The sequence below is a fragment of the Sander lucioperca genome, chromosome 3, assembly GCF_008315115.2.
Source record: "Sander lucioperca isolate FBNREF2018 chromosome 3, SLUC_FBN_1.2, whole genome shotgun sequence".
Lineage (NCBI taxonomy): Eukaryota > Metazoa > Chordata > Actinopteri > Perciformes > Percidae > Sander > Sander lucioperca.
Genome location: NC_050175.1, coordinates 13,181,645 through 13,204,752, shown reverse-complemented (window position 1 = coordinate 13,204,752; position 23,108 = coordinate 13,181,645). Strand labels below are relative to the sequence as shown.

General features: G+C 39.4%; 1 protein-coding gene across 7 annotated transcripts in view; it reads left to right on the top strand.

The window, feature by feature from the left end:
• Nucleotides 1-23,108, top strand: part of LOC116037560 (protein unc-13 homolog C) — a 113,822-nt gene that overhangs the window by 50,275 nt on the left and 40,439 nt on the right. For all 7 annotated transcript variants that reach the window (XM_031281480.2, XM_035999316.1, XM_031281476.2 and 4 more), the window contains 4 exons: nt 9,323-9,412; nt 10,519-10,647; nt 16,862-16,995; nt 19,302-19,387. In XM_031281480.2, coding sequence (XP_031137340.1) covers nt 9,323-9,412; nt 10,519-10,647; nt 16,862-16,995; nt 19,302-19,387 — 439 coding nt within the window. The remainder of the gene's footprint in view (nt 1-9,322; nt 9,413-10,518; nt 10,648-16,861; nt 16,996-19,301; nt 19,388-23,108) is intronic.

The following is a 23,108-nucleotide window of genomic DNA, read 5'->3' as shown; positions in this document are numbered from 1 at the left end:
ATTAATGGAATGATAAATTACTATTAAGTGTTTTTGCAGTTTTCAGCAGACTGTAGGCAGTGGTGTAGCCAGGCACATAAATATCAATAATCACCCTACGGTGTCGAGGGGTCCATCAGCAGCTCAAGAAATAGTGGTCCTCATGGTCCAATAAATAGACTCTGTCGTGAGTGTCTACCACTCTGTCTGCTGTGGTGGTTCATGGATTGAGTGGTAATGGATTTAAGGTATTGGACACCTTGTAAACATCAACAACAGGGTTGGTAATGTTGAAAAGCTTACAAGATTTAAAAGTAGCATCTCCTTGGGGTTTGAATATTAATTAGAATAAGGAATGAAATTTGAATGGTGTTATATAGGAAGATTGACAGCCCTACTTCCCACATTGCCATGACACAGAGCTGGATTTGAATCAGCAAAATATATCTTTAACCATGCATACTGTAGCAAAAACCAGGGTGATGCACAGGTGGTAGAGAGAGGGAGGAACAGCTGAACTGCTACAATGAAGCAAGATGGAGAGCAGGAATAGTAGGGGTGTGCATCGATTCACGTCATTCGATTCAAGCTCTCATAGAATTCCAAAAATCGATTCTTTTTTTTTTTTTTTTTTTTTTTTTTCGTTTTGTAATGGCGTGTATACTATTGTCCTGAAATGAGTTTAGCTCGCCATTCCCATAGATGGCGCTGCGTCAAATTCACACTGACGACTGGGCACTCTTGTTATAATCAAAAGAAGAACGAGTGCAGCAGAAGTAGTTTAGTCGGCGCAAACAATGGCAAACCTCACAGAAAGAATTATTCACCCTGCTCCATCCTCATTGAAGGCGAGAGTTAGGGCACATTTCGGCTTTTATAACCTTGAGGGGAAGATGATACTTAATAGGAATCATGCTATATGCAGGCTTTGCAAAGCGAAAGTTAAGTATTTTGGAAACACCACAAACTTGAGAACTCACATGGTACGCCATCACCCAGAGATTAACATTAAAGACGTGGACGAACAACAACCTAAAGTACCTAACATACCAGTCAACCAACGCACTCTCTTTCAATGCTCTAAACTCCCACTGAACTCTGAATTAAAAGCTTTTTATTTAACAGTTTTATTTTATACTTGAATTAAATGTATTTGAAAGCTGGCCCATGTTTGCCACTTTGCAGTTTTTAGTTGCAAAAGTTTTTATTTTTGTATGAAGACATATAAAGTAATATCAAACTACATTTAATTTGTTGTGTTTCTTTTCTTTTAAATTGTATGTCCACTGCAATCACATGGGAAAAGTAACTACATTTACATACTGTGAATCGTTTTTTTAATCGAGAATCGTTTTTGAATCGAATCTTTAGCCTAAAAATCGATATTGAATCAAATCGTGACATTTTCTGAATCGTGCACCCCTAAGGAATAGCTAGTAGCTTTGTATCATAACTATATATATATCCATTAGGTTCATTTATCAATGACCACATAAAAAAAGGCAAATACACTTATAGTTACCTGTACAAGTCTTGCTAGTTTTTGTTGATAGTATGTTAAATCTACAGTATAGTCATATCTGAAGTCTTACTGGCTGTGTTGAATTGGACTGCATTATTGTGAAATGTATTTCTAATATTTTGTCCACCCCCACTTACATATATGCTGGGGAAATACAATTTCTATGTAAACGGGTGTAGTGGCGTTTCATCCCCCACTGAGTCGGTCACAATTATAGGCCTTTTTGTTTTACTGTATGATAGAGGTTCATTCGCCATGGTCATTTGTTCTGTGATTGTCACTGAATGATGAGCAGCAGGCAACATCTGTTAGCAAGCTCCACTGTAATCCTGTATATAGAGAATTTTCTGGTTGACCTGCCATATCTATGGTCTTTGATGTAAACTGTTGAAAGTCACCATTTGATGCCTCACTAGGCTACAGTAAGCTGTGCCATTTGGCACAGTCTGGCACAACATGTTGTCTTTTTCTTGTTTTCTGCTCAGTGATAGATATACTGTACCTGTTTATTTGTGTAAAATACTCAAAAGTAAAAAAGAAAATTATATTTTGTATAGAATGACACATTGCTTACTAAAATGAAATATACCTAAAAAGCTATATTAATTAAAAAAAAATTAATAGCATATATATAGCAATACATGAATAGCTTTTGATAAAGTTTTTTAACCACTTGCACCCCTGCACACCTTATCAAATTACCTACCAATAAATATTAGTTATTTCAAAAGAACAATCAAAAACATTGTTACCCCTCCCTTACCCCAAAATAAATGAAAAAAAGGTGCCAATCAAACAAATGGTTTAGATTAAACAACCCCAAAAAATAGTAAAATAAAGAAACTGAAAGTTATCTCTTAATTGACAGAGATCTGTCTCTAAATGTGCCTCTGTATTCTACTCAGGCAGATAGAAATCCTGACATAATCTTTAGAGCAATCCAAGGAGAGCTAAACCTGTTACACACATCCACAGACACAAACCCACATCTCTCGCACACACTATCTATGTGATTACAGTGAAAACCCTAATAACAGCAGATCCTGCTGTCTGGGGAAACCAGACTAGGTCAAAACCTGGTATATGGCTGAACAGTGTATGAGATCAGAGATGTGTATGAGAGTATGAGTATGAGAGATGTGTATGAGATGTGGAGACAACTACTCGTTACTGTAGCCTAAGTAAGTGCAATAAAACCTTTGCAGTTAAAAAAGCCAATACTTCTATCAATACACATGTTCAACAAGTATAAACATATAGACATATATAAAGTGATAATTTAAACAGCTCTGCTGCAGTCTTTCATCCACTGCCGTTATGTTTTACACAAGCATAGTGTTCTAGCTTGGCTAATAGTGAATTCTGACAAGCTAAAACAAAAGCTGTCTGTATGAAGTCTAACTGTTTATCTTAGCTTGCTATGTATACTATTGTCCCTGCCCCTCTCCCTGGTGTTCTCTTGGAGTTTCAATTCCCCTGATTTTCACATGATGAAATGTCAAAACCTGCCCATCCACTATATTAATATAGAAATAGCCTTGTGTCACTGGTGTTTGTGATTGTTTTTTTTCTAAATTAACTAGGCCTACTTGTTCCACACATTCATTTGTGTCTGAAGAGAGAGCAACATAGATGAACAAGCAGACACACACACACACACACACACACACACACACACACACACACACACACACACACACACACACACACACACACGGTGGTGTGCCATGCATCTGCATGTAGCCTACTCTGCCCATGCTGCTAAGCCCATGCATTAAAATGGTTGACATAGGTGGCAGCAGCAACAACATCAATATCCACCATTATTGAAGAAGTTAATCAGCTGATTGATGGGTGACAGCAAAGATAAAGCCTGTGTCGCGGCAATACAGTTTGAAAGGACAATGGCCAATGGGGAAACTCCAACACTGACATCACACAGATTACGACCAGTGGTGGAACTTCATCACTCAGCGACAGAGCGACTCAGTGACTTAGCGACACAGATGACAAGGACAGAATTTCGAGGTCCTAGGGCTGGTCCCTGCGGTTCAGCTAAAGAGAGGGTGAGAGGACAGCGAGTAGATATCATGAAAGAGAGAGGACTTGAGGGAGACATAATGAAGTTGCAAATAGCAAGGGAGGGATAAAAAGGATTTGGAAAAAAGAAAGTTGGATGAAACAAACAGAGTGAGTTGGAGGAGATGTAATTTGGACAAAGACGGAGAGAGTTGGAGGGAAAAAGATGGATTTGGAAAGAGAGGAGAAACAGATGAAGAATAAAAGTACACATGGTGGGGGGGCAACAGAGTAGGAGACAGAGGGTTAAGTGAAGAAGGGATGGCCTCTTTTATTTTCAGATGGCCTGGCTGTCCGGTGATGACACGTTCACTGAGAGCAGTCACAGAATATCACATTGGTTTCACCTGCCAGCACTGCCCTGCTGCTCTCTTGTCAAGCCTGCCACAGACCAGTGGTTCTTTCTCACACACACACACACACACACACACACACACACACACACACACACACACAGACACACAGACTCACCCACTCACACACACCTATACTGTCTTTCTCTCACTTTTTGAAGCCGTCCCACAGAGCCAGCCTGCCACTATTGGACAGTAATAGGATTCAGATCTGGCTACTCCGCCTGTTCACCGTATGGATTTCCCTATAATGACATTCTAAGGTATATTGAGTTTGCTTTTGTAAAACAGGGGACTTAAATCAGCAGAGAGGGAGCCGGGGTGCAGCTGCCACTCTACATTTTGCTACATATGCGTTTCTTCCCTTTAAACTTTATTCTAACAGCCCTGATACAGGGTGACACCTTGTATAGCCAGTCTGTCCCAGCTGGGATTTGCAGGTTTTGCTGGGTTGGACATAAAATCTCAGTTTTCAGAACACGCTGCGAGGGATTTGGGCCATTGGCTTAGTTTGCACAGTTTGATATACAGTGATGTTTGTTCAGTAAGCACCCCTGGGAGCTGTGCGTTATTTTCTTAAAATGAGTATTACTGCTTTGTTGCTTTCTCTGGAGCTGTAGTTCCTACTGCCACCCCACGTAAAAAAAAACATAATAGTTGATCCATACTGTACCTGTTGCTCTCTACAGCATTATTGTGTGGGTTAAAACACCACATGAACAAAAAATTACACTTCTGGGATAATATCCACAAGGTTTCTCTATAGTAAGATGTACTTAAATCACAGTCTGCTAAAGAAGCAAACAGGCCTCTGTCATCATCACATGGCAGACAAATATAATTTTCTATTTTTTGGAGGAATAAAATATTAGCATAAAACAAAGCTGCATTTGCATAGTTGCATAGTATTATATTTCAATTGTATGCCAAGTACAAGAGACAAGCTAGTATCACCTTTCACCGAGGGCAGAAGATAAGAAACCTCTGTGCTAGTCTAGCTTTGCCAGACCTTCCTCCACAGCGCCGCGGAGGAGGGTCTGGCTAGTCCACACAGCATTCCGGGATGGGAGAAAACCAAGCTCTGGTTTTATTTCTTAAGGTGCATAACAGTGACTAACTAAGAACTAAGAATCCTGATCGAAACGTTAGTCACTGTTATGCACCTTAAGAAATAAAACTATTAAGTAAGAAGACATCTGTGTTGTCAATCAATTTTTTGTTACTTTACACTGTTTTGTCCTGCCTTGGTTGCACTGGATTGTTGTGGTCTGCAGAAGCGCAGAGAACTCTCTTTTTTACCCAACCTCTGGTTTATTGGCATTTCTTTAAACCAATCACAATCGTCTTCGCTATGCACCCTTCGGAGCAACGGCGGCCCTGCAAAATAGCCTCGGGAAGGAACTTGTTTTGGTGGAACGTGTACGTTCAAAGGTTGTTTTAGTCGTGCAGGAGAAAAATAAGATTCGACAGATAGTCTAGCTAGCTGTCTGGATTTACCCTGCAGAGATCTGAGGCGCAGTTAACCATAGTCCTCATAAATCGACCGGAGTTTAGAATGCCAACACAAAGAAATGCCAAGGCAATGGACATCCGGCCTAAATGAGGGATATCAATCCCAGAAGTGGAATGTCGTGTCTATAGACTACCTCTGTACCAACTCTGATAAGGGAAAAAAAATAATTATAAAAGTTATTGATATGCACAGAACTTAGTCACAAATGTGTGAAGTTCTGTCCTTAACTGAGTGGAGCTTGAGAGATGCCCCTTTTTAACAAAACATCTAAAATGTATACCCATTAAGTAGCCTGACGTCGTTATACTCAGATTCTAGTCAGAACATGAGTCTGATACTACTCCATTGGGCTGTGATTATGGGGCGTGTTTCAACCGAACCAGGAAAGAAAATGCATCTGCACTCAATTGGATAGACCTATAAACAATCAAAGCAACGGAGACAGACGTCACAGAAGCTGCAAATCAAAGGCAGGCTTTGACAGAGCAAAGGCAGAGGTGGCAGTTTCCGTGTCGTGCGGACGGGTGTGGCAATGTGTATACATACGTAATCGCGGTTCTCTGTTCCTCTTTTAAAATGACTGCGCTGTCGTTATGTTCTACAACAGACGCAATGTAAACAAATTCAGTGTTTCCCACAGTTTAGAAAGCAATTTGTGGTGGATGCGGTGTGCACGGAGGGGAGGGGTTGTGTGTGTGTGTGTGTGTATGTGAGAGAGACGTTACTGTTGATCATCTGTCCATCATCGTATAAAGCCCGCCCTGACAATTTGATTGGTCCGAACAGCTCTGTTCGAGCATAGCTGCTCTACAACGGATCAAGTCCAGACCGAACTTCCCGACCTCAAATGTTGTGGGCGGGGCTAAGTTCGGCTGGCATCCAGGCTACCCATTAAGTATACCATTCATACCTTTTAACTTAAATAGACACTCAAATCCTCACGCAGACATACTATGTTGCCTTTGCTCAGGATGGTCAGAGTGCAGGGTGACCAGTGCAGTGTTCCTGTGGCAGTTTGAGGTCTAGTGCACGTCAGTGCATGACTGCTTTTGATCTCTTTTTCCACATGATTACCTGCACTCACTCCACATGTTGCCCAGTGTTTGACTAGCAGTGTTTTTTTTAGCCATCATGCTGCCTTTTTAAAAATGTTAAATGTTAAAATACACAGTGTACAATGTACAGTGTATTGTTTTTTGTTTTTGATGATAAGCAGTCACTGCTGTAAGGTTTTGCACTCAGTATAGGCACAGGTCCAACATAACATGCTCTAGAACAAAGCCAAAGAACTAAATGCTCATCAGCATCACTCACTCCTCGTCCCGTCTCATAATGGACTTTCTGTCATCTTTGGAAGGCAGTGCTGATGTTGTCTCTACTTTGGCTCAGAGATGGATGCTTTGCTTTTTTTGTATGTCTGCCTGCTTCTGGGCAATACATCTGTTCTGTGTTAAACATCAGCAATTGTAAAGTACAGTAAGACACTGGATTAATAATTTTTGTATGTTCGTCAGAAACAGAGAGACGCTGAATTAAATAAAAACAATTCACAGTTGTGCTTTGTAAGTCACAAGTTCACAAGTACATGCTGGTATTAATCTATTTAAGCATCCCAAACTTGCTTCCCCTCCTGAAGCTGTGATTATACAGTAATTTGGATAAATCCTATTCAGTTGCTCCTCACTTTACACACATGTAGTCAATAATGAATGCATTTTTGTGCACCCATCAAAAAAGGGTGTCAAATATTAAATTAGATTGGTAGCTGAGATCATAATATTTTGTGTTTGTGAGGAACCCCCCTACCTCCTATGCAGCAAACATAATGTGCGCCAATGAGCACTTCACTTTATTTGACTTCAATCACCATAGTTACACAGCCAGATTACCTTTTGATGTCAGAATCCACTAATTAACGGATTGAAAATGTTACACTGTGAAGCATTTTTTCCCCTTTATTTAAATGTATAGAATACGATATGAGATTTTATTATGTCTGCAATTTAAAAAAAGAAAAGTTTAATTTAAACACCAAGCAGACTCAATGGATCAGACTTCCACTATCACTGAAAGGCAGCATGGCAGTAGTGAAAATTGCAGTTTTTTTCTGTGCAATTTCAACTCTTTCATGGGTAATTTTCCTCTACTTGATAAAGGTGTTATTGCATCTATTGGAAAAGCAAGAAAGCACAGACTAGTTTGACATTGCTTGAGGAATGCAGGGGCCTTAGTCGATTACCTGCATAGCTTTTTTTTTGTATTACTTTTTAGCAATAAGGACACATTGCAGACCTAATTGGTTTCACTCTATAAAAAAATTGTTCACATTCAAACACAACTGACACTTATCTCCTCAAATTGTGGTTGTAACTGTTCCAGCACAGTGATTTTAGGTGGTGTACTGATGGCATCACTCAAGGTTGCAGTGGAAGCTACAGATTCCATGTTTCAAAGGGACTGATGGTCTCACTTTTGTCTGAAGGCTACATGTATGTGAGGTCATTGTTAAAGAAATTTCAGTGTCAGCGGAGAGAGAAAGGGTAGTGACTGATGGCACTCACAGGCTCCATTCTGTGAATAAGACTGGTAGCAGTACAACAGCTGCAAGAAAATTATATTCTTTGATTGTAATAGATTGTAAGAATTTGTATTAAAGGATTCTGTGGACTGAATGAGACGGGATACTCAAGCTTCTTAAATCACATTTTAAAATTGAACTGAATAAAATCTTTTAGCAAGAAAGAAGTGATGAAATACTTTAAGAACTATACTTTCATAAGAACTTGTTCATTTGAAAGGTCCCAAATGATTTTCTTTTCTTTTTTTCCCCTGTCAGAAGCCAGATATAGATAGAATAAATATATATATTCTCATTTTCTTGTGCAGAATGTGTGTCAAGCTTGTTTTCCTGGAGGCTGTTTATCTTTATTGGGGACTACACATTCATCTCTAAACTAGATTGCTACTATTAATTGTGAGTCTAGAGAAATATACTGTTAGTAGACAACTGACGTCTGTAAAGCATTAACAGGCCATCCACATTTTTGGCTGGATCACCTAGGGCCTATAGGCCTATAACCTCAATTTTCCACCATTGGTCGGAGTGAGTGTGAAGACATGAGTGTTGGTGTTTCCCCATTGGCCTTTGCCCTTTCAAGTGGCCGATGTAAATCCAGTGACAGATAAACTACTCAAAAAACGAGTAGGCCTACACATAGTGGGAGTTTCCGGGTTGTGTTGGAACAATTATTTTTCCAAACTCCATTGTCTGTTTTGTGTTTTTCGCTTCTTCTTTGAAAACTGTTCATCTGAAGGGTTTTTATTTAATTCATCATCCCAATAAAAACCTCTATGCTGCCCATGTCCAAAAGATGTTTTTGCTTCTGCTGATCGGCCTTGATCTGAGATAGACCTCTCCGGTGCTTGTACTGTCAAGCCTACAGGCTGCTGTGAAGATTTGGCTCAATTTCCTGAATCTCCATTGAGCATTTATTGACAAAATAGAGGAGGGATAGAGAACAAGCAAACTTTTATTTGAGCACTGAGAGAGTAGGAGAACAAGGATAATGTATGGGGCAGTGATGCCTTTCCTCCGGGCTGTCAGGGCTTTATATGCTCCTTGTCACGGTGCTCTGCTCTGCCTGATGACTTCATGGCCCCGAAATAGAGGTTTTCATCAGCAGAGACCTCCCTTGTCCACTAAACAATTAGACAGACAGTCATTTCGGTATGATTGCTGGGCGTTGCTCTGTAATCAATTTCACTGTTTCGGGCTAAGCAATGTGATTTGGTGGGTGGGGGTGTGCGACTTTAAAAGGCTGCTTTCAACAAGATGTCTCCTCATGTTATTTTTCCTCTCTCTCCTTCTTACTCCAGGATAATTTCCCTGCAGGAAACCCAGAGCGTCTCCAAGATCTGAAATCCACTGTTGATTTGCTGACCAGCATCACCTTCTTTAGAATGAAGGTAGCTTGTGTGTGTGTGTGTGTGTGTGTGTGTGTGTGTGTGTGTGTGTGTGTGTGTGTGTGTGTGTGTGTGTGTGTGTGTGTGTGTCGTATGGGCGGGATGTACAATTTGATGGGTGATGGAGGAACAAATTCAAAACAAATTGAAAGAAACCTAAACATTGTAATAAATGATGATGGAGCGCAACGCTAACTAAACTTTGTGGAGGTTATTTTTAAGCTTCATCACAGAAGTGCTGTGCCCTTTACTGAGTGACTAGTAATACTATACTGAACATTCAATTATAAACATAAACCCACATTGATTTTAAGCACGTTTTGTTTAGGTAAAATCGATTAAACTCATATTTCACGGAAACCTCTTAACACCACTGATTATTCAAATCCCAGTTATTTATTGTTGCACAATTTCTTGACAGATACAATGGGGTCATGTTTGTGTTATGTGTGTTAAACTGCATACCACATTTAGCCTACTGTACATGTTTAAAATGATTCCAGTTCTGTCGTGTTTTCTCCCCCCCCCCCCCTCTCCCCCAACACTATGTCTTGACGTCTTCCGCTGTATGAAGGACTCGGCTCCATTCAGCTTTTGGCGGGAGTGGGAGTGTAGCGCTGGTGCACTGAGGCATAGCTAAGATGGCAGCTATGAGCAAAGGAATGAAATCTGTCACTTTAGCTTACCAATGCTTTCAATCTGTGCAATGCCCATGCTGCGCTTTACTGTGTATACGCACAGCTGCTCACACACAGGAGCTACAGTGTTACTTTACGATATACTGCACACACGCCTAAATGCCAGTCTGGCTACATGCCAGCTATGATATACATAATGGATGCAAATAGGTTGCCCTTTTTCCACAAGGAAGTTATATCTTGGGATTAATATTTCATGTACATGTAATATGATATAATTATGTTATCAGTCCACTGATGGATGGTACACTATACATTGAAATTGATTTAAGACACAGTAACGGCCGTTGATTTGGGTTGCTAACATGATATATAGTTATTGTACAATTTGATATAGTATAAACTGCTGTGAGACTGAGGAGAGCACCTAACATTTTAATCATGCATGTGTATTTGTGTGTATGTTTGCAGGTACAAGAGCTCCAGAGTCCACCGAGAGCCAGTATGGTGGTGAAGGACTGCGTGAAGGCGTGTCTGGACTCCACATACAAATACATTTTTGATAACTGTCATGAACTGTACAACCAACTCCTTGACCAGGTAAACAGCTTCCAGATCCGTATGACTATCACTACTAATCAACCTGTTCAGTTCATTAACGCCAGGTCTCTACTTTTGCACTGGTACCAACATTGCTGTACTAGGTACAGGGACAGAGTAAATAACTGCAGAATCTTGCGAACTCTGTATTCCTTACATTACATCTTGCAGATGTAGTGAGGCACACACTAAACAATGTGTCACTTCAACACTTAATAAGTTCTCACTCTGATTTAGTTTTTATATATCTTGAAACCCTGAAGGCTAGTCAAATCATACACAAAGACAATTTAGCTAAAATGTAGGTTGAGCAAGAATAGTTACTATAGTTGTGCGTTTAATTGTGTCAAAAAGATGAAGAAGAGATTAAAGTGCCAGGTCATAAGGTGTGGATAGTGTTAGAGTCTAATCAAAATAAGGCGCAGGCATGGTTCTCGCACCAGACCTGGACCGTGCCTCTCATCTTCGGAATATAGCCTTTTGCATGTTGCATGTTGCAACTTGATGATAATTGGCTCATTGGTCAGTCAAACTCCTCACCCAATCACTTCTTCCTCCGCCTTCCTCCTAAACACTCCAGTAATCAGATAGTCATTGTAAACTTTTTTTTAAAGAAGAAGAATTGGGAGGTAAACTCTGCTCTGAGGGTCTTTGCTTTTTACATCTGGTTTCTTGTCTTAAAGATTGGGGTATTTTGTTAGTTGGTCGAAATCCTGTCCCAGTGCTTATCAATCATCTTGAGACACGTTATACTAGGGCTAGGTACCAAATTCAATACTTTTTAGGCACCGACCGAATTGCCTCTAAAGTATCTTGTATTGAAAAATGCCTCGTCATTCAATATCCAATTTCAAAGTCACGTATTGGCATCGGTATTGGAAATATTTGAGCCCTACGTTTTACCTTAAAAAACATTGCCTTGTCTGTGGCTGAAGCAACCTTTGTACATCTTGCAGCAAATGTTGAAAAGCTGAATGTTAATGCAAACTGTAATTGTAATAACGGCGTTGCATTTGTTCACCCTATTTTTGTTATGGGATTTGTCTGCCAGCTGTTCAGCTTTAGTGTTCTTTTGTTTCTTTCATTATGGTTGTTGTTGTTGTTGTTGTTGTTATGGCTTCCCTTGGCTTAAAAAGCCATATAAGCCAACCCTGCCCATCCAGAGAAAACAAACAAGATATTATAAAATATTAAGAAAAATACTATTACTAATAAAGGGTTTTGTATTCTTATGGATAGTACACACAGGACACTGATGTATGTGTTTATTGTTATTTTAAAGGTTCTCTGCATTTCTTAATAATTTCATGAGTAAACACAGTGTGAGCAAGATATGCAAAACTTAGATGAAAGCAGCTGACAGCATACCTCCTCTGCTGATTTATGTAATCACATTTAATCTGCAAACTAGCATCTCAACATATGGTAATTAGCCAGGCAGATAGGCAACAGTAACTAGATAACTGACACTTAATGGAGTCTTTATGAATGTACTACCTTCATCACTGGAAACAGTGAGCTGTTTAAGCTTGCTGATGTAGCTTACTTAAATTCATGTAAGTAAAATATAAATTCAATCCAGCTTGGCTGGAAATCAATAGGCTATATGTCATGACTGACATTTACCAGACAATAATCATGTACACCATGTCTATTGCAAACTTTGCATGAATGACTTCAATCTTCTGAGAAAGAGAGAGTCTGTGGTGAAGAGCCACATAAAGGCAGCTAAGCATCAGGCAGTACTTATTCAAATCGCTATCTCATCTGTTTAAGGCTCTTTTGGCTCTCAGGTGTCCAGATGGATAATGTAAGAGCACAAAAAATAAGTTTCAACATTGACAATATAAGTAAACTGGCATAAAAGTATACTGCCTGCATAATGCCTCCACATGTAGGAATGTATCACTAACATGCCACAAGCAACTGGAGACATGTTCTCATATTAAGAACTCACAGACACACTTAATTACAATTCCAAGAAACACAGTCCGGACCTCAGTTAGGCTTTGCTTCTCCGAACACATGAAGATTTCTATGGGCTAGTTTACTTGCTTGAGTAAATAATGAGGCAACAGGCAGTTCCGCCTGATTATTTTATGGTTTACTTCCTAAGGAGAATGGCCTCCACACCTCAGAAGATAATGTCTTTTAGGATAATGGGTGCAATCCACTCAGAAGTTGAATAATAAGCTTCCTTTGTTTAAACAGCCTGAGGGGTGGTAAGCAATTACCAAACCGGAGGGATAGACACTTTTGCTAATTACATCTTCGTCCACCACAGTTTCACAATTGACAGTCTCTCCATCAATGCTTCCTCCACGGCAAAAGAAAATGACATCAGCTTCACCCCGGAGCAAATCTCATTGTGACTATAAATTATTATGTTCAGATACACTAGGTAGCCTTTGACTCAGCGGATAGAACACATTTCAGACCCCAATTCTCCAGTTGCTAACAGTGACTGAGTGTGGCGACACAAGAGCTGACACGGTGGCCAGGCAGGCAGTGAAATATCCCAACCACAACAAGGCTTTTTGCATAACATAACAACAAAGCTCTCAGCTTTTGCCTTGGCGTAAAATTACTGGGGGGAGGAGTGGCAGGGGGAATCTAGCTTAACAGTTTCTTAAATCCTGGCAGGAAAAGGAGGATTTTGAAAAAGTAAGACGAAGGGGAAAGAGGGCAGATGAATCATGGAAAAGGGAAAAAAAACTACCATAATTTTCAGCAATGATGGTACACAGACCAGAAATGCCTGGTAACATACACATGCATCTATGAACAATGAACAGATGCACACATGCTCATGTGTTATGCATATATTAATGCATAAGTAGACAGATGAATAAAAGCAATCTGATTTTGAAGAGGGAGGTTGGTTATTGTTGACAGGCGTGCAAAAGCAAGGATCCACTGTGCCTGTTTGTGAGAAGAGCCAAAAAGGAGCTAGAAGACTACTACACTTGTTACTGAGCAAGCAATTCAAATTGATTTGAAAATAATCTCTATCATCGACATTATCACATATTTGCCAACAATACTCAAATGGTTGATTTAACTCTGTTTGACTAAAACATTGTTTGTTTTCAGAACGTGTGCCTTAGAGTGCATTCTTTCCTACGTAAAATATCTGGGCCTTAAAATGCATTGCAACATACCCACAGCTGTTTCTCTTGGGAATTTGATCACATTCTTCAGGAACATCCTTCAATCAGAGACTGTAATTTATGTCACATTGTGAGAATTGATGAGGAGCCAGTTGTATGCTAATGCTGATTTCTCCCACACAGGGACTGAAAGTGCTAAACAATAAACATTAACCACTCCCTACCCTCTAGAGGAGCGATACACCGCTATGAATATGTCTGCTAGTGCCCCCACCATCACAATTGAGCATGCAAAGTAGTGAAACTACACTGTGCTCTTCATTCAGTACAGTATTCACCTCCTAGTACAACTGAGAGTGAAGCCCATGGGTTTGTTGTTAACTGTAAAAAGACAGAAAGCCACTTAATCACCTTTAACAATGTGTTTGTACCTACTTGAGGTGAATACAGATGAGCCCAGGGAGTCTACACTATGTTTTAGCGGGATGCATACTGCATTCAATTTAGTGGGATGACACAACCTTCAGTGTCCTTCATACATGCATACAGCTATGCACGCGCACACGCACAAAGATACACCCACTGACAGGTTTTGCATAGCTGAGTTACCTCCTGCAGAGATATTTGTTTCATCATATCACGCCTCCTATTTAACAGAATTTTACCTTGTTGCATGTAGTAGCATTTCTTCGCCTGATGGCCCAGGCCTCTAATACCAGGGCATCCCTATTCTAATTTCATTAACTATGACTAAGGGGCCAGTAACTACTTGTTAACCTCTCAATATTTTCAATTTCATGATTAATGGGCCAAGCAATTCTGTCTCTGGCGCTGCTTGCCTTAATTTATGATCACACTAACCAATGTTGTTTCACATCTCAGCCATTCTTCACCAGTTCTAGTAGCGCATACTGTAGATGATTTACAATACTGGGTCCATGTGAACCCAGGTTTACATGCATCCAGCTTAAATTGTAAGTCCCAACAGTCTTTCGGTCAATATTCCGTTACATAAAGCTCCCTGTTGCCTCCACATTGGCATTTTTCATGTCTCGCTACACAGCAAACGTAAGTGAATATGCAAATTAGAAATGCATGAGCCTTTGATCAATATGATGCCTGGGATGGAACCTTCCATTGAATGAGTAGTAATCAGTTTTCATTACCATGGCACACGCAGTGATAGACTTAACATTTGCAGCCCCAAACCCAAATGATTAAAGTAGTGAACCCTGGGTTGACACAGAATCAGCTGTAAGCCGTATCTGTATTTCTTGTTGCTGTGAGATTAAATTCTGTAGCTCCTCCAGCTGCAACGTCTGCCTTGCACCACCAGACATTTAAAACAAGAATCAACGTCATCAGACACAAGTTGATTATTGTATGAACTGATTAAGTTTTAAAGATTGCATCAATGATGAATTGCCTCATGTTGCATTTCCATTTCCCCAGCTCTCACTACACCATATACTCTATGTGCTGCACCAAAGTTAATATGCTTATGGTTGTTGAATTATTCAACCTAAATTATTAAACTGATTGGGACATCCTTTATTTTAACACTTCTTTTTCAGCAACATACATCAAGCATACCTTTTGCTTTAGTCAGAGATACATCCACAAATGAGAGAATGTGTATTGCATCCTCTTGGGAGGGTATGTACCCATAGTCCACAGTGATAGATCATATGTGTTATTGTCAGAGTGCATAAGCATGTGTGTGTGTGGGTTGCATATTGTCATGTCTGATACAGAGCTGTCAGTATGGCTGCGTTTGTTTCAGTATGTGCACTCAGCTCTGTGTTTTCTGTGTGCGTGGCCTTGCTAGTTTTCTGTGGAACCTGAACAAGGCATAGTGGAGGACTGTGACAGTGACATGCTGGCTGGAGATCATTATGGTTACACTCAGTGTGGGGTGGGCAGATGCTAGAGTCAGTGAGAGGTTTCATATTTATCACCTTTTACCCCGGGACAGCCACTGAGATTTCTGCAATACACTTTGACGCACACCCCCATCTACATAAACACAATACTGGAGGGTGAATAAATACGTTTTAAAACTTTATATTTGTAATCCTAAAGATTTCAGTCCTGGTTGATTTGGCAAAACCCGTTATGTTTGCTGTATCTTTTTCCGGTGCAGCCAAACAAAATCATGTTGTTGTAATACGGAGGTCAGTCAATAAACTGCCTTTTTTCCATCGTGCAACCGCAATCTGCATGCTCTGGTTTCAAAACATCTGGCCACATCTGATAGGATTTTTGCTTTTAGATGGGTTTTTTTTACAGAAAGTGTTTAAAATCAATGACCAAAATAGTCATATACATAATGTTATTGTGTTACTTATGGATGGAATTATAGTCAAAATGAATGATTCCCCTTTCTTGCTGGGGGCCCCCTGGCACCTCGTCAAGGACCTAGGACCCCACTTAAGGAACCACTGCATTAGCAGAACAATAAAGATTAAAGCTGATATAGTTGAAATAAAATTCCTAACAATAACGCTGAATTACATACATGCATCATTTCTTTTCGGTGTATCCCTATTGTGTGTGTAAGACGGTAATGTGAATCCAACGCGGAATGGTAAACTCTGCACTACTATTATAAACACTATATCCGGTAATCACAGAATGTAAATGTATATTATTGCAAATCCTGACCATTAATAGAATCAAAAGCTGGCTTTGATTTCATGACAATCTTATGGATTGTAACATTTAGAATCTGGTTTTAAGTCTGGTATCCATGCCTCATTTTAAAGTTTTTCAGTTATTTTTCAGTTGTTTTATTGTTCTTACAATGTGAAAATCTACCATAATACTTCCTGACCTTTGCTTCTTATTCAAGTATATTATCAATTGCGTAAAAAATATCATGGCAATATAATATTACTGTATGCATTACAGAATATCTAAATGTGTTATAAAGTCTGTTACGTACGACAACAGTCTTTGTTTGGCTTTCTCTTTGTGATCCTAGGCAAGTTCTTATTTTGTGCCATATCCCAAAATTCTAATTTCGTTATCGTATATTCTGGTTCACCTTCAACACACTCAAACTGTCTTCGGACTCTTAACCATCCTAATTTTATTCTCTGTAGAGCCGAAAGCAGGACATTCCCCGAGAGGAGCAGGGTCCGTCAATAAAGAACCTGGACTTCTGGCCAAAACTCATCACTCTCATGGTGTCTGTAATCGACGAGGACCGGACGGCTTACACCCCAGTCATTAACCAGTATGTACTTCTTTATTATGCAATACATGCTTTTTACCAAGCCAGCTTATCAAATGCATGTTCAACGTGTACTTAATAAGTTGCTATGCCAGCTTCTGTGGTAAGCAGTTAGGCACTCTCATTACCCATGCATTGTTGAACATTGTGTCAACAAAATACCATTTGCATGTAACCATGTATGCGTCATTTAAATTTAAAGGTATAAATCACTACTCTGAAAACACAATTAACATGCCAAGAGAGGCTACGTTTTAAGTGCTTGCTCTAAAGCTTCATGCTGTAGGACTTACCCAACCATTCGTGACCAAATGGACATAGATTGAAAGGAGGTTTAAGGAAGTGTTTGATATTGAAATATAAAAGAAATAAATAAAAGTATGTTTGGGTCTTTAATAACGCTCATGCTAATTAAATATTTACTTATTTGTTCAATATTTATATAATTCTTTACTGCATTTCTGGCTTCATTATTCATCACACAGGATTAAATAGACAAGGAAGAGAAATCCCTCTTTAAGTACCATATTAAGTATTTTTTAAGATTTGTTTTAAAGAGAGTGTGAGAGAAATCAAAGTCTTTTTGCTCCTGTATATTTGAAAAATGTATTTTCTGATGTGAAGACATGAATGAGCACAGTGTTGCACAAGAAGGCTGCGAGGCAGCCAGGGAAGTCAGCAGTAAAAAATGCTTTGTTTATGGTGAGCCACAGTATGGATGGATAAAAGGGGAATGCTGTGTTGCTGAATTATATAACAGATGAGAGATTTGTTTGGAGAAAAAAGGGATGGTTGTGGTGATGGTGTTGAGGGGACTTGAGGGGGTTTTTGTGTTGGCGTCCTTCCGATGATTTGGTTAATAAAATCCAACAAATTTAACAACCTGATGAAAGTTGTTAAATTTGCAGCACGCCTAACGAGAAATAAGATGAAGCATATTTTTCTCTTTTTGTCTCGGTCATATGTATCCGCTCGCCTCCCCCTTTTTCTTTTCTCCTTCCTCTTGCTGATTTATGATGCTTATTACGACTCTGTTTATGCCCTGAGCTTTCTCACCCATACTGTCTAATGATAGATTTGCAATATTCATGCCCATTTCCCTCACATTCCCCTGGTCAAGTTCCAGAGTGACAGCAACTCTCATGCTTTTTTCCAACAAATCCAGGAGTGGACTTGTTGCCTTTAAATAATGGGAGCTACTGCCAGAGGGAAAAATGTTAAAATGTTACTGTTGCTCTGTGCTGAGAATATTTACAGGTACTTGGGAATCTAGCCTAGAAATTGTTGATCCACTAGACTGATATACAGAATTTATTTTATAAATAAAACAGAATGCTGCAGTTGTTTTTTAAAAGTGTAAAGGATAAGAAGCTTTAGAGATTATTTCTAGGAATACTCATGCAGATTGTAAACCACAAAGCATTTATTTCACCACTTAGAAGTTGACTGTAAACCATCTACAGGCATGCACAGTAGCTGCAGATGAAGATTTTTATTGTCTGCCTCACCCACAGTGCACCATGTGTGTGCATGATGAGACAAGAAGAACAGAGGTTGAGAGAACGATTCTGAGAATGATAGAGATGAAAGAGGGAGCAACTGTTTCTGGGATTCTTGTTTTGTTTTTTTCTCCAGTAGCCACTGGGAGCACAAACCCGACTTCTAATCTCAGTGCTTGTACCTTTGCTCTATAAAAGGATGTGCCAAAGGTTGGGGAGGAGGAAAGTCTGAGTGTGTAAGTGTGCAGGCAAGCTTGGGCATTGGTTTCCGCCAGAGCGTCCCGGCTGAGCAGATAACTGTTTCAATAGAAACCGTCAGACAACTGTTTTGTTGGAAACAGGGCGGCCTCCAGCAAAAGTAAAACATTTCCAGATAAATTGACCTATCAATTCTCAGGCCACGGCCCGGTCATCTATAAATGTCCTCCCATCAATGTCTGAAGATACGGATAATTAAACCATTGACACCTCACATTAAAGCTTTGACTGAAAATCTATAGGCATTCAAAATAGCAGATTACTTACCAAATAGGTTGCCACCCCCTCTCTCTCTCTTCCTTTGCGTAGTCATTTCCTCTTGCACTTTCTCTCATATATAAGCCCCAGACATGCATCTCTCTATTCTGCCCCAATTCAACCAGGTTTCGAAATGACAGGGGGTTATTAGTTGAGATTCACCAACCATGTCTTCTTGCACATCTGTTAAGTCGTTTGTTAGAGACTCAGGCTGGGCCAAGCCATCAGGCCACCCAGTCGAGCGTGTTATTATACGGAAAGGAGTCTGATTGAAATCCGTTTCAATTCCATCAGGTTTCCACAAGAGCTGAATGCTGGCAAGATCAGCGCTGAGATCATGTGGAGCCTCTTTGCCCTGGATATGAAGTATGCAATGGAAGGTGAGTAATGCTGCTGATCAGACAATTATCTCTTGCTTGAGGCCATGTGTGTGTTTGTCTGTAAGGGAGTGAATGAGAGCTGAAGATAAATGGTATAAATAGATTGAGTGTTAGTAAAGAATAATAAGTTGCACTTTTAACCACTTCCACAAGGTACACAATAGCCTGAGTAGTCACGACTGATAGCTACTTGTTAGCTATTCACTAATTAGCAGTTCATTCTATTTTGTCCCTTCTCCCTGTGAACCTACTCAGGAAGAAGTTTTAAGTGTTACTGTGCTCTTTTTTTTTATCTTAGTGCTGTTTATTGGCGTGTGTCACTGTGTTGTTTATCGGCTGTGTCTGGCTCTGGTCAGCTCTACTGCCAATCTAGATTACACATCCCTGATTTCACTCTGTTCTGATTTCACTTTATTGATCATAATTGAGTAATTAAACTGGAACTTCTTTTAATCAAGATAAACTATTAATCAATCGTATAATCGAAAACAGATGAGATGCTTAGGTTTGTGTGTGTGTGTGTGTGTGTGTGTGTGTGTGTGCACGTGTGTGTGTGTGTGTGTGTGTGTGTGTGCACGTGTGTGCGTAAGTGTGTGTGTGTGTGTTTTAGGGGAAGGACACTCAGTGATTTTTGTGTAAGTTGAAAGAAAATACCGGCAACAAAGAAAGTTGGAAATGATATTTGTTTTAAATTCTACACGCAATTTGTTGTATTTAGCAGAATATTGAAAGCATTAGAAATGCAGAACTGAGAACAATTTAATGTCTGTTTATTTATCGCAAGTTATATTGTTATCGCGATATTCAACAATATTATCGCATATCGCACATTTTCCTCACATCGTGCAGCCCTAGTGTGTGTGTGTATGTCAAAACTGTCAAACTGTTCTAATCTCCCATATTTACCATAATTATGGATACACAGCAGCCAGTGCAATTAGCATATAATAGGAATTTCCAATAGTGTTTAGAATAAAGGCACTAAAAGGGAATTTTGCACCATAAGAAAGGAGTGATTTACAATCTGTAATCTAGCATGAGCCAAAATAATAAATTACTTTATTCAACTACTACTAATTACTCAAGAGTGTATATCTATCATTCCATAGCATCCATATGGTGCCTAATTTAAGCAATACATTTGCTGCAAAATGTATTTGGATATGGATTTTTGTAGTCTTTGTGGTGCTGTATAAGACATAGTTTTGCATTTGACTTGAGTGGAAAAGATTCCCAACAATATTTCTGAAATCAGCAAATGTATTGGTATAATGGATTATGTGGTGCTCTTATGCAGCCCCACTATAACATTTAGGTTGATGCAGGTATTTTTTTCATACATATCTTGCCCAGTCAAAGTTGAACCTATGGACCAGTGTTGAACTAGACATGACAGAGTGGATGGTATTTGCTACTTTAATGTGTGTTAGAGAAAAGGCAGAGGAGCACCAAAAGAGCTTATTGATGATTTATTCTCATCTTTTCAGCACACACCTACAGTACCGCTTTCCCCATGCTAAGCCATCTTGCGTTGCTATGGTAACCAGGTGCCACAGCAAATTGCAGTGTATTGATATACCCACACAGGACACACATAGATTCTGTACATTGTACTGCTGCAATATGATTTTGTATATGAGGTGGTTTTAAATGTGATCTGCTTTTTGGATACAGAGATGTGAATGGACTTTATGCATCTTTATGCATCTAATGACATGTGCAGCTTCAGCTGTGTGTGTGTGTGTGTGTGTGTGTGTGTGTGTGTGTGTGTGTGTGTGTGTGTGTGTGTGTGTGTGTGCAGAGATGAATATGTATTTCTGAAGTAATGAGCAGTTATAAAGCAGCAAGAAGATGACTGGATTATGGGAACTGAGATTTACATTAAATCACTAATCCTAACCTTTTTTCATTTTTTTTTTTACATCTATCATTTTTAACATTCACCATATCCTTGTAAAATGAACTGTGATACCTTGGTGTTTACTGAAAACAGTACCCTCTATCTCACATTAGTGGTGATGGTAAAGTAAATTATTCTCAGACTTCTGTTGTCTTCTGTTACAAATAGTTGTTAGTTGTTACCTCAGCTCCTTCCTTTTCCCTAAAGAGAAAAAGCATTTTGAAAATGATTCCTCCATCAACCTTGTTTCATCACCTAGCAATGCAATACTCTCTGAAACTGTGTCTTTGTTTGTACTGGAAGGATAGTGACCTCTGTATGTTTTGTGTTGCAACACAAACCAGAATATTTTGCACAAAATCCAACCTTCTGACATTGTAAAAAAAGAATACCATCTCTGTTGAGAAAGTTAAAACTGTAGTGTAATCACTCCTTTACAGACATGCCCACTTTATGCTAAACCATGCTTTTTTTCTCATGCGGTACAAATGTGTTATTTTCGCCTGTTCTGAAAATGGTAGCCATTTCATGAAAGTGAGACCATTTTTAAAAACTTGACCTCACTGTATAAAATGACCTGTTGGGACCTCTAGAATAATCACAGCCACAGGACACTTTAAAACTAGGGCTGCTAAGCTAGATTATAAAAATAAAAAAATATGTTTTAATGACCGATAGCCAACCCTCATTAACCAATCATTAACTGACAAGCAGTCAACACACCAGGTTCATCCGTCCGGTAGAGTTAAGGCAGCCTGGCAGACTCTGTGTTAGGACGGCCGATTAAACTCACCAATCCTTATTGATAAAGTGGCATGTGTCACGTAGCTATTTGCTATGAGCACCGTCCAGAAGTTGGTTGTGAGATCCTCGAACTTAGCAAAAAAAGAGCCTAAAACGCAACCATGAGTTGTATTAAAGAAATAGATTATATAACCCATTGTTCTCTTACAATGCAACAAACTTTTTTTTCTTCTTTTTTTTCTGTTTAACTGATAGTATTAATCACTATTATTGTTGGTTAATTATTAACATCCCTATTTACAACAACAAAGTAGATTTCAGGGCATTCAGAGGATGTATGGCTTTCTTTTTTCACTTATACAATGTGTATACTAATATACACAGTTAAGTAGATCAATAAAGAGAGAGAGACACAGAGGGCAATTGTGGCTCTCTGTATATGTATGGGTGCATATCTGAGTCAGGGCAGCTGGGCATGTGACCACCTAGGGTGTTACTGACTGCTGTCACAGCAGGTTTGGGCTGTGTGTGTGTGTGTGTGTGTGTGTGTGTGTGTGTGTGTGTGTGTGTGTTTGTGTTTGTGTGTGTGTGTTTGTGTTTGTGTCCATGTTACAAAAGGAGACAAGAATCATGGATGCACTCAGTCACATATACTCTTTCTCGCTCCTTGAGCCTGAACCCTCTTCCCCTGCTTTGCCTCATCTTCTCAGTACATCACTGCCCGCCCACAGTGACACGTGCCAGGAGGAGGACATGACTGTCATGTTCCTCAAAGGAGCACTTTGTATGAATTATTGCTCATTTCTTGTTGGTCCTACTGGCTGTCACAGTTGTAGGTTTGGTTTGGTGGAGACAGGCTAGTAATTAAATGAAGGACATTTTGACAGCTCATAAACCGCATAACAGTGTGCTGCAAACATGCACATTGTAAACCACATAATGTGTTTTACTGTATGTATTGTAAAACCACATAAAAAACAGATGGTCTGTGTATTACTCACACTTAATATCGCAAGTATGTGAGTATAGTTTTTGTTACAGAATATGATGATGATGTGCATCTTTAAAATTCTTGGA